We start from the raw sequence: 16,455 nt of genomic DNA, 5'->3' as shown, positions 1-16,455 counted from the left end.
ACTATAAAACAGTGAAAACTGTGTAGTCACTGTAGAGTTGCAGAACTAAGCTAGTACAGTATGTTTATATGTTGATTGATCTATGGCATATACTTGTGTATACAACCTAACTTGTGAAAAAAGTAAAGACTTTGTTTGCTGTTGATTTAGAATTTATGATTTAGGTGCTCCTTTTTTTTTTTTTTTTTGCAATTTCTCATATGAATAACAATAATACAGTGCCAACCAACCAACCAACCAACAAAATCAGACCTGGGATCATGAAACACTTCACAACCATTTCAATCTGAAGATGTGTGTATGTGTGTAGATATAAAAAGCCAAAGTAACCAATTGTGTAAGGTCCAAGCAGAATTTGGACCCAAACGGTGAAGAAGATGTGCTCACACTATTGAAAATTAACTTTCAGGCATTTCTAAAAAATATATATTTTTTATATTGCCCATTTTCTCTCTCTCTCTCTCTCTCTCTCTTACACACACACACACACACACACACACACAAGTTAGAGGTAGAGAGTCTGGAGTGAACGGAGAAAATGACTGCGCTGAGGGAGCCATTAGGAGATATAACTGCGCCAAACAACAACAGGCACACAGCTAATCAGGTAGACTGACCTGTGTTCCTCAGTGAGGCTCAAGCTCTCCAGGGAAGAACATGTGTGAGCTTAATTAGAACAGGCACAACCTAAATTAGCTCAGAGAAAGGCCAGGGCTTTGGTCTGCGTGGTGCTTGGTATGAACCTGATCAGCAGGCTCAGTGCTAATATGAAGATAATAGAGCATGGTGAAGAAGGTTAGGAAGAGATGAAAGAATGAGGCTAAGGGAAATGAGGCATGGGATTTGTGCACCATCACATGGTCCTACACATAGCTAAGAGATGGTGTAGGATTATGGTACGGTAGTTTTTGAGAGTCTAGTTCACACACAGTAAAACAGAACTATTTGTGATGTTTTATTTGCAGTGTTGGCTATAAAGGGTTAAAAAGTAACACAGTAGAGTACTTGGATTACTTTTTTGATGTAACGAGTAATCTAACACGTTAGGTCCGCCACTTAATTACTCAGTTATTTTGTTTAAAAAAAAAATTTAATCCGTTATTCAGGCAATTTATGTAACCAGGGAGCCAGGCAGCTGTCATTTCTAATCCGTTAGTGTGTGTGTGAAAGTCGTCCCATAAGCCTCGCCTCGCCCCCGATAACACGCCCCCCTCTGGTACTCCTGCTGTTATACCCCTATCTCACCTATGCGGTTTGACTATGCAAGGACTGACGCGCGGTGAGATGAAAACCTAATCATAGCGCCAACTTGCTGTGAAGCATGATGAACCATACTAACGGCCACCGCATGAAACCTACGCGGTATTAGGGGTATTAGTAGTTAACAGATTATGGGCCAAACTTCGCTGAGTGATGATGGTAGAATAATTATAAAGGTCTTGACTTAAACAACATGCATGAGGAATCACAAAGGAGTTTTCATTTTCTACAGTGGAAAAGTACTCGAACTAGTTACGTCTATCAGAAAGTAACGCTGGAATGTGACTGATTACTTTTTAAAGACAGTAATTTTGTAATGTAATTAGTTACTTTAAAAAGTAACGTCCCTCAACACTGGTTATTTGATTCTTGTGCTACTGTAAATTTTTGGTTGGTGCTGTATTTTCACTATGGAGAGGTTACAGTAGATTGTCTGGAAAGCAATGTTATGTTTTTTAAAGCAAAAAGGCTGCGTTTTCCAGTCAACATCATATTAATGAGAAATTTCGGCATAGTGGAGGCAGCAGAGGCAACAAAGTCTCAAGGTTCCAGAATGCGCTTATGGTCTTGACAGAATTACAAGCTTGAAAGTCAACCTGGGAGAACCTCATCCATATATTTGGATTTGGACAAATTGTACAAAAGAGCAGAGGTAAAAGGTGAATAAGTACATTTACTTTGTTAATGTAAGTGTTTACTTGAGTAGTTTTATTACAGGATATTTTTTATTTCTACTCCACTATATCCTACAACAAATATCTGTACTTTCTACTCCACTACATTTGTGTCTCTCATTGCTTTACTTATCATCGGTGAGTAGCAGTTGAAGATGTAATACCCCCCTCTATGACTATTGTACATGATTTGCCTTCCCTTTGTAAAATGCATAATCATCCAGCAGGTATTTAAAATAAGAGATGGTTTCGACAAAACAAGAAACACAGAAACAGAGAGAAATACTATAAGCCAATACAAGCTCACTACTGTTGATGATGAAGTACATTTAAAGGTATCTCTTTTTGGGCTTGTACTGTACAAACTTAAATGGAGGGCTTTTGCTTTTACTTAAGGAATATTTTTCCTAAGGTGTCTCTTTTTCCTAAGGTGTCTTTTTTTCCTAAGGTGTCTTTTTTTTGTGAACTTTTCCCACCATTGCAGATGAGGAAATTAAAGACATGAGCAGACTACATGACCATAGCACTGCTGCATCGTTACCTCCCACTCTACCAGTTTTATTCTGTGTGAATATCTGAAAATTAAGTTGTGAATGTAAGGGGTTATAATGTGCACATGGAAGACGGAAGCTCTGTGAAACCTAAAACACAGTTTCATGTCTTGCAGTTTGAAATCTCGCCCCTGGGGCCGTGTAGACATGGAGAGTTTAACTTGTCCTTCGGAACTTTTTATCTCTGAATGCCCGTCGGCGGTGTGATCTGTCGTAGTGACAGTGGCTGACAGGAGAAAAGCTCTGGGAATTCCTGATACTCTGCAGGTGTTTTAACTGAATGTCACTGTGTGTGTGTTTGAGGGGATGGAGAGAGAAAGCACCTCCCAGATGTGTTCGAATCACTATCTCTGTCTCTATCTCTTTGACTTTCTCTCTCTCTTTCACCCTGAAGTGCTTTATAAGGTCAAGAGTTATTACCTCAGTATTAATGCCCGCTGCTGCTAGTGCCACGTAATACAGGCCTCGATAATATTCATATCAAACACAGCATGTTCTCATCTACTCCTTCTCTCCTAATGCCTCTCATCTCTATCCTTTCCTCTCATCTTATTACTTAATTATTTTCTCTCAGTGCCTCTTCTTCCATGGAAGCAAAGCTATCGAAAAAGCCCTGACTCAGCTGAAATCTACACACACACACACACACACACACACACACACTCTGCCTGTTCATGTTACATTTCATCTCCATGCTTCACTAATGAACACTTTCATTCATTTGTTCGTCACGTATCACGTTCACTTCGGACTCTCGGTCGGCTGCCAGCAAGAGTTTTTTTTTCTTCTTTTCCTTTAAAAAAAAGGGACAGAGCTGAGCGATGCTGCTTGCGAGCTATAAGCAGTGGGCTGCAGGATTAATTTCACACAGTTTGAAAAAAGCCCAGGAGAGCAGCTGCAGAATTGGCATCGCACAGAAAACAGGAAACGGGTTGAGCAGACGTTGAGGCATAGATCGAGGGGGAAAAAAGAAGAAAGAATATACACCAGTTAGCAGTTTTAGCAAAAGAAGGAACACCTGTACACGTCATGCAATTATTCATGTAATTATCCAATCAGACGATTACTGTGTATGCATTCAATCAAGCGGATGCAGGTCGAGCCTGATTTTAGTGGCTTGGAAAAAATTATAATCTCCTAGGATTTTCCATCCACGACAAAAACGATAAAAATAAAAAGAATCTCCATGATTTAGCGAGGTCAAAGGAGAAAACCCATGCTGGGTTAAACTGGCAGGAAGGCTTCTCAAATAATCACTCTTTACAGCTATGCTGAACAGAAAAGTATCTCAAAACATGCACGTCGAACAAAACGCGAGGTGGAAAAGCCTGACAGGAGTGGAACCTGATGTAGTCAAGAACAGGACCCTGAGTGTACAGTGGACACAGGTTCACTAAAACTGAAAAAGGTGGTGTGGCGGCAGCACAATAAGAAGTACATCTGAGACATCCTCAGGCTGCCTGCTTATTATGCAGTTATTAACTTTAGATCATATTAGGAAGAAACTATGTGACTAATACCGCAGTGTGTCACCGCAACAGTGCTGAACTACTAATCCGATCAGCCACTGCACCACTCAAGATCACTTCACTTAATTACTTGCACCCGAGTCACATTCGGGTTAATGAGCACAAGAATACTGTATACAGTACTGTGTAAAAGTCTCGAGCCACACCTCGTTTCTTCACATTACATTTTTATTTATTTTTTTGTAAGCTCGAAATTCTAGTATGAAGAAATGTGGGGAGGGGCCGGGTGTGGTGGGGAGGGGTCTGGTGTGGTGGGGAGTTGTCGGGTGTGGTGGGGAGGGGCCGGGTGTGGTGGGGAGGGGTCTGGTGTGGTGGGGAGTTGTCGGGTGTGGTGGGGAGGGGCCGGGTGTGGTGGGGAGGGGTCGGGTGTGGTGTGGTGGGGTGGGGCCGGGTGTGGTGGGGTGGGGCAGGGGTCTCAAGACTTTTGCACAGTACTTCATATTGCACCTCTTGTACAGCACACTTTCCCCAGCTTTTGTTTTTTGTTATCGTTTCGGTCTACCACTCTATTATGGTTCATGATTATTATTCTTGTTTGCTGTGTATGTTGTTTTTAAATGGAAAATACAAAAGATCTGCTCGTCTATCTGTCACATCTCTAAAACACTGATGAAGTATAAATATTCGCTGTTTATCTGTTTCTGTACATTCTATACAAGACACATTGTCCATGACTGCAGAAATAATACTTAAAATAGAAATAATTAGAGCGAGCGCATTCATGTGTCCTGGAGCCGACACCATCATCAGAGCTGCTGTTAGAGGAAATTAATCAAAACCTTCTGACCAGTCAGAATAAAAAATTAAGCCATGAAAAAAAAAACTCCCCTCAAATCTGATTCCAATCAATCAACCTCTTGAAATCCATTAACATTTTACTTAAATACAAATCCGGAGGTGAAATCCAGAGTTCTTCATAATGGTTTTGTTGCAGATGTTGATCTTTTGGATCACATTGTGAATCTGATGATTTCAGTTTGCATTTGTATGAAATGAAACAAAATATTGGTTGTAACATGTACAGCATGAAGAAAGTGGGACTGATTCTTTGTCTTTGTCTTTTTGTTCCACAGTGAAAAAAGCCAAGCTTGATGGACCCCAAGGTGAGTAAAGACCAAATTACCCTTGATTTTTAATGCTCTGTGTGTGTGTGTGTGTGTGTGTGTGTGTGTGTGTGTATGTGGGTGAGTGTATTTATTGTCGTGTCTGACCTCTTAATGCTCTTCCCCCTTTAGAGAAGTTTAATGCGTATGTGAGTCTGAAGGTACAGAATGTTAAGAGCACGACGATCGCAGTGCGGGGCAACCAGCCGAGCTGGGAACAGGACTTCATGTTGTGAGTCTCTTCCTTCATTCCTTGTTTTTAAAGCTTCTTATCTTCTCCCAATTTTGTCATGTTTCATCTACAATTTACTGTCTCATGACCCAGTTTTTCCCTGATTCCCTGGTGAGCACTGTAGCCTTGTACCTTCAGGGTCAAAGGGTTCGATTCCCACCTTTTGGCCTGTGTGGATTTGCATGGTCTTCCCTGAATATACTTGGTCATTTTTCCTTCAGGGTACTCAGGTTTCCTCCCACACTCCAAAGTCATGCATAGTAGGCTTATATTGTGTTTCCAAATTAGCCGTAGTGAGTGGGTCAGTGTTGTGTGCCCTGCGGGGTGTACCCTGCCTAGTGCTTTGAGTCATCTGGGATGGGCTCCAGGCCTCCCACGAGCCTCAACAGCAAAAACAGTATAGAGAGTGAGTGAGGGAATGATTTGATTTTAATACAGAAGAAATATAATTTCCCGGAGATAAAACAGCTGTCTATTCAATATACTGCTATCTATCTATCTATTTATCTCTCTCTCTCTCTCTCTCTCTATATATATATATATATATATATATATATATATATATATATTTATATATATATATATATATATATATATATATATATTTATATAAAAGTGTTAAGACCATTAAAGCGTCAATTTCTCTTAATTATCCATAAATTACTAAAGTGAAATTTCTGATTAGAATTTATCACATTACCGGATGTTTCATCAGGTCCAGTTCACACTGCAGCCTGTTATGAAATAATGAATCTTATACAATGAAATTCTTTTATTTAACCAAACTAAAAACCAATCAGTTGTTTGTTCCTCCTGATTTTCTCTCTAATTTAATCTCACTCATTTTTTTCTGTCGCTCTCCCATTAAGATAAATGCAACCAACCAGAGGGATCACGTGTGTCCTCCGAGACACGTGACACTGACCCCAGCCGACCGCATCCTTTCAAACTGCTGCTCGTGCAATGTTATCGATGGTGTAACACACTCGAAGAAAAGCTCTATCCGCCCCTTCTGCTTTCGCGAGCTCGCAGATGCCCACGATTAGCTAGTGTTTCTATGATTGATGATGTAATGAGTGTAGGTATGCCACCACTCGCCCCCGAGAGAGCAAAGCCCATTTGCTTTTTAAACTCCCACATAAGGACAGCTATGGCGTCCCCTGAGAGCCCTAAAACTTTATACATCTTTAAATCTACTGATTGTTCTTACTGCTGCCTTTGTTAAACTGACTGCTTACGCAAGATGCTTTTTTTTTTACGTTTTAAACAGTAACATCTGACTGGTTTTATTGGAACTTCACCTATGCATACATGCCAGATTCTCTCACAGACAGTCAAATGACCGACCTGCTTTTATAAGTTGAGAGTAAAATACTTCATGTTAGATGATCTGGAGAAAAAAAAGAAGCAAAAATAAATGTTTCTGTGTGCCAGGATTCGACATCCAGAGCGTGACTCAACTCAGGCTTCTTCATTCACACACTCATGCGGTCCAGCCGCACTCACTCTTTTCACCTCCCCCTACATCACTGCCCCCACCGTTTACTCATTCGCTCAATCACGGATCGCTCTCCGCCTCGGCCTTTCGAGCTCATTCTAATCCACACTCCCTTTCTTTCCTCTCAGCCCATTCATTCATGCATCCCTCATTCCCTAGCTTGCTCACTTTCATTTCCTCTCTTGCTTTCTTTTTCACTTGTTCATTTTGTCAGCGATCCGGCAGAGGAGAATGTGCTAGGAGTGTCGTGTGTATGTTTGCGGTGGTGTACTTTAGAGCACTGCGATGGAAGTGCAGTCCTACCCGAGTGTTTGTTGGTATAAGAAGGCTCTGTGGAGATTCTCTGCTGTGTTGTGGGATCTGGAAAATATCCATAATCTCTGACACCACGCACACACACCCACACACACCCACACCCACTTACGCTCCCATAATTAGCACTCAATAACTCGCTCCACTGCTGCCTCTTGCAAAAAAAAAAAAACCTATGGGTGATTAATGAATGGTTTAAAACACTGCAAGCTCCATTTAAATAGAAAAACATGATCTGATTATAGTTAAAAAGAAAATGCGTCTAATCGTATAAGCTGTGAAGTCCTACAGGCTTCCATATAGGAATATTCAAGCTGTTTTCAATCTGGTGACGATCCACCCTAATGTTGTATATCTGTACTGTATTAATACATGCGCAAGAATATAAAGTAGAGATGTTTCCCATAGCATCGAGTAAAAAAACTAGCCTAGCTTGCAGTGTTAATTTAGATTTATTATTATCCATACAGTAGATGTAATGAGAGATTACCCTTTCATCGGGTAGAAAATTGAGCCAGTTCAAGCTGCTTGTGCGACTTGATTGAATCTGGCGTCACATCTGGAATACTTTTAACATTTACTGACTTATATTTGCTCACTAGCAGGATTTTTCATTATCATCACATTTTCTTCATGTTTGTTTTTCTCCAGTCCATGCTTCTTCTTTTGGCATCTGCTGTGACGTAAAATGGGAAAACACCTACGCCCCGTAGGATTTCATATAAAACATGCACTGAAAGTTGAGGGGAAAAAATCTACTGTAAAAAATTTCTGGCATGTGATTGACATGGGAAAGCTGTTTCTATAAAGTTCTATCAAGTTTTGCAACACGGAAAAACACGTAAGCGGTACTCACTGGAGCTTTTATGAAAAGTCAAGCTTAAAGGTCACATATTTTGCTAAATTATATTTTTGCTCATTTTTTGGGACATTCACCCAAGTCTCCCGTTCATAAATTTCACGGAAGAAATTTCATCTCGAGTACAGTATTAGATACTAGGTTTTTTATCCTGCATTGGCTGGCTACAAAAAAAGTAGCATTTAATGCTGCAGACGGCGAAACATTAGGTACTGTTACACAGACAGTATTTCTTCAATCCGATTAAAACCATTTCAATTAGAGATTCAAAGTCAAATTTTTTAGTCTTACATACACAGTATGATATGAAGTAAAATTCTTATATGACTGTTGACCTAAAAAAAGAGTAGTTTCAGTATAAAATGAGAGTATTTTACAAATTAGAAATACAGTGGAACCTCGGGTTACGAGTAACGCGGGTTGCGAGTGTTTCGCAAGATGAGCAAAGATTTTTAATAAATTTTGACTTGAAAAACGAACAAGTCTTGGTTTACAAGTACCGAGTATAATGTATCGTGCATGCACACATGCCGAGCGTCACAACTGAGCCAACAGTTTTTCTCTTTCTTGCGCTGTGGAATTGTGGGTAATCGTCTTTCCTGCTGGATCTTAGTGCGCGTCTCTTACTCATGCGCTGCTCAACATCCGTGCACGAGCAAAAGAAAATCTCATAAGAGAGGTTAAAGATCTATTTTCTCCCTCTCTGTTTCAGCCTGTTATGTGTGTGCACGCACGTAATTTGACACCGTGCCCCTTCACACACACACACACACACTCTCTCTCTCTCTCTCTCTCTCTCTCGCCTTTACACTGAGAACCCCCCACACCCACCCCTTCTCAGCTTCACACACACACACACACACACACACACACACACACACTTTCTCTCTCTGCTCTACACAGAAACTATGCTCTGTCAAAGGTAAAATGCAGGTTAATTTTATGGTTTTTATATTACTTTACAGCATTGATTCCGTTAATATGCGCTCACATGACTGTCATTAGAGGTGTTCCTTGCTAATTTTTCCAACAAAACAGTCTTTCCGTTAATGTGTGTGTGTTTGTGTGAAATTCAAATAAGAGAGGAGAAGGTTTACGGTGTAAGATGAGAAGGGGGAGACAGGAGGGGCTTAAAAGTAAGAGTCTCCTCTTACTTTAGCTTCACACACTCACACAAACACACACACAGACACATACATACGCCTGCGCGCATAAACGGAAACATTTATCTGTCGAGATTTATTTTTAAAGTGCAGGTTAATTTGTTTTATTTTTACTTTATATTTTGTATAAATGATTTTATGTATTTATTTTTTTGGGCTGTGGAACAAATAATTTGAGTTTACATTATTTCATATAGGAAGATTTGCTTTGATTTACGAGGAATTTTGTTTTGGAATATGAGCTGCTTCCGGAAGGAATTATGTTCGTAATCCAAGGTTCTACTGTAAAAAAAAAATATGGAAAAAATCTGTAAAAACACTATGTACAAATAAAATAATACAAAATAAAATAGTAGAATAAAAAAAGCAAAACAGAAATATAATAAAATATAGACGAGTTGAAGTGTAATGTAGAGACCATGTCCAGTTATGGTCAAGACAATGTGCAGAATAATGCAATAATTATTCTTAATCACAATAGAACTATTTCAAATTATAACACATAAAGAAGTATTTTTATTTTTATCCAAATTGTTGAGGTTTGGTTTTCCTTCCCTTTTTTTTTCAACAAATCTGTTCTGATTGGTTACAAGAAGTCAGTCTCATTTATGATTGGTTAGATGCATGACACATGAAATCGGCAACCAATCAGTGTCTGTTCCTCAGCCAGCGACCTAATGAGTGAAAGTAATACAAAATTTCCTTCCAGGAAACATGTCAAGTCACAGGATGTTACATCATGTTGTCAATGTGGAGCAAACATGCACTGAGAAAATATTTATTCCAACAAGAGATGAACAGTCGGGTAAAGTGTTTACATGGCTAATATTTACCTACCGAATTACAGATTTTTAAAAGTTTACCTCTCATTACGGTTAAAAAATGAATTCTGATTAGGCCGGATCAAGTCAGACTGTTCTGATTGAGGTGGTTTACATGACGTAGGTTTATTCTGATAATGACTCATGTCAGCTTGTTGAAAAGGAGTATAATATGCCACCTTAATTTACAAATAACTGAAATATGTTCTTATTTACCGTGCTGCGCAGAAGTTTTGAGCCACCCTTCATTTCTTTATATTTGGCTGCCAAAGAGCCAGATTTACTTCTATTTGAATGTAGTCTTGAGTAATAGTTCTCCCGCCTTATTTATGGTCTAAATCAGTGAGAAAAAAAGGTTTTTTTGAGGAACAAGTGTACTGGTGATGCTGAATGCTGAGTGGTTGGAACAGATGAGAGGGGAAATGAGGTCGCTGCTGAGGTTATTACATAAACAACTGTTTTTTTATTTGTATTTTTTGGCACTTTGCCTGTCACAGTAAAACATTTGTTCCTATTTCTTTATATTTAATCTACATCATTTAATTGAATTTAATATGAAAAAATAAGGGATAGCTCAGGAGTTTTCTTTTCACAGAACTGTCTTGTAATTTATTCTTAATTAATTAATTTATTTGAATAGCCCCAAAACTGCCTTTATATGAGGAAATGCGTCTTTGTCCTTTTTTAAGTACAAGGTGTTGAATGTGTAATCAAACATGGATAAAAATTAGTTTAAGAAGCACTGCAGTATTCCTTTACCGTCTCCTTACATTTTTCGTACGTCTCTATTAGTATTGATCTTTAAAGCTACATCCATATACTATAGATCTTTACTACTTTGTGAACATACAGTTAGTGTAGTGGTATGTACTTTTCCATGCAGCCTTTATCCAGCCTCTGTTCATTTTATATCTCTCTTTCACTTTCTCATTTCTGTCTTTCTGTCTCACTCTCTTTTTTTCCTCCAGTTCTCTCTTACTTTTCTAAAGCGTCCTGCTGTGTTGTAACTAAGCCACGTCGTGTTCCCCGCAGCCCCGCATCCAGCTTTGTTTTCTATCCTCTACCATTCCTTATAAAACAAGTTAATGTAATTACATAAAAGAAATGTACTTGCAAAGTAAACCCAGCATGCTGCTGCTGCTGGCAAAATCATCGACCCAGTTCCAACACTAATCCCTTGTTAAATATAATATGAGGACAATATCATCATTCCAGAGCTGTCGTTCTGTCTGACTCTCTCTCTGTCTCTCTTTAATTTAGCATTGCTTTATTAATATGAAAAAATGATGTATTATTTATATAGTCCCCAGAGCTACAGTGATGTAGACGATTAAACATAATGTGTAAGAAGAGAAACATCATGAAAAACATGCATGAAGAAATTTTTTATCTATATATATAAAAAAAGGTTTACCTGTATTTATCTTTCTTTTAAACAGTGAGATAAACCGGCTGGATCTGGGTTTGACGGTGGAGGTGTGGAATAAAGGTCTGATCTGGGACACCATGGTGGGCACCGTCTGGATCCCGCTACAGACCATCCGCCAATCAAATGAGGTAGGAGCCGCCAATTACATTTGCACCTTCATGAGCATTGCATAAAATTTTCATTAAGTAAAGTAAGTATTTAGGAAGTTCATGAGGTGATGGGGCAGTGGTGGCTCAGAAGGTCAAGGCACTGAGTTATTAATTAGAAGCTTGTGGTTCGAGCCCCTGCTGCACCTGCAGGTTGCCATTGTTGGGCTCTTGAGCAAGGCCCCTAACCCTATCTGCTCCAGGGGCGCTGTATCATGGCTGACCCTGACCTCTGACCCCAGCTATGCTGCGATATGCAAAGTAAGAATTTCACCGTGCAGTAATGCATATGTGACGAATAAAGGCTTAACTTAAACTTAACTCAACTCATGTAAATAGTTTTATGTAAAACTTAAAAAAAAAAACTGCAAACGTAAGTGTCGCATGAATGTGAGTCTTAATCTGTTTATCTGTTTAACTCTATGGAAATTGTGCCGCGCTATACCAAAAACTTGAATTTAAACCTGATTATGCTCAACATTAAAATGTTTCTCTCTTACACACACACATGCAAAGTACTGAATACATATCTAATTTACATTTCATCTGATTTAAGTATCAAATATCATTTGCACTTTTGAAGCATAAAAATTCTACTCCACAATAGTGATAGTCCAGGTGTAATGCGTTTTTATTTGAGCTGAGCTCAGCAGATAGTGCGCCCATCTCTTTCTCTCTCTCTCTCACACACACACACGCACACACACACACCAGCTGCTGAGAGACGGTTACGTAAGCACACACTGGCCTCCTCTAAAGCGAAGCAAACCTTTCTCCCATTTGCAGCTTTTATGTTCTGCTGTATAAATGAGCGTGAGCTTTTTTTTTTTCACTTTGCTTTCATAATCCTGTATGAATAATACATCACCTCCTCAGTTATGAATCAGGATTTCGCCAAGCCTGTTCCTGGACTTCAGTAAACACGTTTGTATGTCCCTCTGATCTGTAACCGAGCCGACGCGGGTGAAGTAAAACTGCTGATGCGAGGTGTGATTACACCAGTGATGAAAGCACAGGACAATATCTGGGTCTTGGCCAATTTTTCATTTGGTTCCGGTCCAGATTCCAGCTGGAGTGATGATGGTGTGGATGCTGGCTTTTTCATATTCACCATGACGTTTAAGAGTAGGTTTTAGTTAGCAATCATGGTGTCCTATGGAGGATGTCATTAAAAAAAAAAAAAAAGAAAGAAAGAAAAAAGAAACCTCAAAAAAAAATTGACAGAGAGTTGCAATTTGGTTTGTATTCTAATCATGATCATAATTTGGGAGGCTTTTTCAGGTTATATAACAGAATTGACCGTGATATTAGTGAGCTTTGCCAAATCTAGCTACTTGACTGATGTTAGATATTGATATGTATTGTATATCACAGGATTATTGAATTCAAAATTCTCAATTCTGATTGGCCAAAAGCCACATCTAATCATATGAACTGCAAGATCTGGTTCATGTTTTACACCAGATGCCCTTCCTGTCACAGCTGTTCCATTCCATTTTCTAACCAGGTTTGGAACTGGCACTGCATGCAGCAGCAAGGTTGTACAGGGTATAGAGTTAAGGGTCTTGCACAAGGACCAAACAGTAGTGACCTGTAGTGACGGGGCTTGAACCCCCAGCCATCTAATCAGCAACGCAGAGCCACAAACACCACAGCCACCACTGCCTCCTTGATAAGTCTTAGGTTTTAAGCAGCTCTGACACTTGTTCTGGCTGACAAATAACCAGAGATGGGTAGAGTAGCCAAAAATGTACTCAAGTAAAAGTACATCGAAATAATATTATTATATTATAAGTAGTAAAAAGTAGTCATCCAAAATATTACTTAAGTAAGTATGTAAGTATAACAGTATTCAGTGAAAAGACTACTCAAGTCTACTGAGTAACTGTTTTTATACAGTTATATACAACTGTATATTATATTATAGTAGAATTCTGATAATTATATATGCTAACATTCAATGAAACAGCTGCAATATGTTTCCTCTAGTGATGCGCGGGTCGGGTAATTTTCTGACCTGCGGGTCCCGCTTTTATGAAATTATTTGGCCTGCCCCAGCCCTTCTGTATCTATTTTAACAACCCGCCCGCCCTGCACCCACAACCATTAAATAGACATACTAGGCATTGTAATTCGAATGAAAACAGCCTTTATTTCAGCCTGAAAGTCGCAACAGATGGTTATGAATATGAACGATAAATCAGGTCATATTAATAACAAGATAATGATACACATTTTAAACATTTACAAAGCAGCGTTTGTAATCTAGGCTTAACAATTTTTTTATTTAGATTTGTATAGGGCAGGCCTACAGTTTACAGCCTACGCTAAATAACCACTGACATTTTTTTTTCATTTATCACACGAAAATATTCATTTAGCATTTTTACGTTCGCTGTGCAAAAAAAGAATGCTAAAACATTAGATTTAGCAGCCTGACCTTTTTTCTTTTAATGATGTAAATTCCTGACCTCAATTTCTCCTGCACCTCGTCTTTCATCTTTACTCTTATTTCTTTGTTTTTGTTGTGACTGGCAGCGGAAGCTGCTTGGCACTTTCGTGACTTGGCACGTGACGTAACCTTATCAAAGAACTTAATAAAATATGAAAATAGATATCCCCAAATATTTAATATAGGCTATAGGGAATTGCACGCAACATACATAATTTTTTTTATTTATTTTGTTTTTAATGACCCGTCCCAACCCGTGACAATTTCTTTACCCGCCCCAACCCGACGGGTCCGCGGGTTACCAGACGACCCGCGCATCACTAGTTTCCTCAGGGTAGAAGTCCGTTTTTTGATATGCTGTAGAGTGTGTCTGTTTTGGCAAATAAAGAAGACACCAGTATGAAGCTATTCTTTTGCAAGCCAAACATGCTTTGTGTATGATGCCAGGGATGCCGGCTGAAGCTGTTTTTTTCCCCGCTATGCTGTCTGTTTGGGTGTGGTCATGTGACTACATGTGGTTATTGTTACTGCAGCTGATTGGTCAAACGGAGTCATGTGATTATTGTTGCTGCCTCTGTGAAAGTCATGCGGTAGATCTACCGCCGGCATGTGTAGAATAAATGGTTAGAAAAGTAACGAGACGAGTGTAGCCAAATGTAGCGGAGTAAGAGTAGCGTTTCTTCTTCAAAAATCTACTCTAGTAAAAGTAGAAAGTATGGTGCAGTAAAACTACTCATAGAAGTACATTTTTTTCAAAAAGTTACTCAAGTAAATGTAACGGAGTAAACGTAACTCGTTACTACCCACCCCTGCAAATCACCGTGCACAGTCTAATAAATTCATTCTACAGTAACACTTAATTTACAATAACTTTTTTTTTATAACAGCATGTCATTTCACAAAGAAATCAGAAAAAAAAATTATATTAGTGGACATTTCTGGGTGAAGACTTTATTTATAGAAGGAGTCTCCAGTGTTGGTGATTTATATCAGGTGCTTTCTGGTTAATGACAGGAACTAAGTTCTAATCGAAAAGATGTTCTATGACATTAAATGCAACATGTTGTTATACACTTAATAAAAATTGTATTATTGTGCTGTGGTATAAAAGGATAGAAAATTAGCTTTAGGGTGGTGTGATGTAGCTTGTCCCACTGTTGATTATTGTCAGCACATTCCGAAGTGTTTTACATTTCCATCAATTATTTTGATTATTTACTGATGTCAGTGAAATCATTAATTCCTCAATTCAGATATCCATTTGGTTGCATACTGAAGCTATTTATTTTGGCTGGAGAAAGGTTATTTCATGTCGTGTATCCCTAGAAAAATGTTTGTTCTCAGTCAAGAGATACTGTATGTAATGTCATTGTATGTGTGTATTTTTATAGGAGGGTCCAGGAGAGTGGGTAACCCTGGACTCCCAGGTCATCATGGCCGATAATGAGATCTGCGGCACCAAAGACCCGACGTTCCACAGGGTGCTGCTCGACACACGCTTCGAACTGCCACTAGGTAAGACCATTATTCTTACCTACAATTCCAATTAAATCATAACCCAAGGTTTCCTAAATCCCTACCACCTAAAAAATATATTCTATTCCCTTGATTAGAAATGTATCCGATTATTATGGATCATGTGCATAAACTGGACATCTAGTCAGAATCTGTAAAAGGTACCACTTTTGACGTATCTCAAATGACACATTTGGAAAACATTAAACCTTGAAGTGAAAAGATCAGTTGGATTACAGTCATTATTAAGGTAGTACCTTAGTTCCAGTGAGTTTTAGCTGAAAAAGAAAACAGTGATTTTCAAGCACAGAGCACAGCATATGTATCTGTTTACTTGAGGCTGCTTTTCCTTGGATAGAAACTTGTGTTGGCATAAGGTCACAGCAGGTTCTTCATCAGCTAACAAAGTAACACAGGGTATATGTGGGAGTTGGGTGTGTATGTGTAAGAGTGCATACGTATGTGCATGTGCCAGTGTGCCTTTGGGTTTTTACTTGCATGTCAAGATGTGCAGAAGTAGTAAATGCATCATGCAGCAATGTGCAATCGTCATCCAATCATAGTGTCATGTGTCCTTGTTATAGATATCCCTGAAGAGGAAGCTCGCTATTGGGCAAAGAAACTAGAACAGCTCAATGCCATGAGAGACCAGGATGTAAGTAACCTGCCCCCTTAAAGTCACATGATTCATGTCTCACATACCCTCATGGAAGTGAGGTTAATTGAAATATGCTTGTTGCCGTAGTACTCGTACCAGGAGCAGCAGGAGAGGCCTCTTCCTGTACCCGGGAGCCAGTGCTGTGAGTTATAGACTTCCTTATAAAATCAATACCATAGTGTCACGCTCAGACTTCAGAGGAGGAGCGATAGGTCGAGTTACCCTATAGCTTCCTGACTGTAGAAGCCCCTGC

The 16,455-nt window shown here is 39.1% G+C and overlaps 1 protein-coding gene across 1 annotated transcript in view; it reads left to right on the top strand.

Annotated features, from left to right (window-relative positions):
* The first annotated feature begins 4,215 nt into the window (after positions 1-4,215).
* Positions 4,216-16,455, top strand: part of LOC128513463 (protein unc-13 homolog A) — a 50,583-nt gene continuing 38,343 nt past the window's right edge. The window contains exons 1-7 of the mRNA XM_053487211.1: positions 4,216-4,410; positions 5,039-5,117; positions 5,250-5,349; positions 11,442-11,559; positions 15,421-15,544; positions 16,129-16,199; positions 16,290-16,344. Coding sequence (XP_053343186.1) covers positions 4,216-4,410; positions 5,039-5,117; positions 5,250-5,349; positions 11,442-11,559; positions 15,421-15,544; positions 16,129-16,199; positions 16,290-16,344 — 742 coding nt within the window. The remainder of the gene's footprint in view (positions 4,411-5,038; positions 5,118-5,249; positions 5,350-11,441; positions 11,560-15,420; positions 15,545-16,128; positions 16,200-16,289; positions 16,345-16,455) is intronic.

Source organism: Clarias gariepinus, chromosome 25 (assembly GCF_024256425.1).
Source record: "Clarias gariepinus isolate MV-2021 ecotype Netherlands chromosome 25, CGAR_prim_01v2, whole genome shotgun sequence".
Taxonomy (NCBI): domain Eukaryota; kingdom Metazoa; phylum Chordata; class Actinopteri; order Siluriformes; family Clariidae; genus Clarias; species Clarias gariepinus.
The sequence above is the reverse complement of the archived record's forward strand: the minus strand, read 5'-3'. Positions and strand labels throughout refer to the sequence as shown.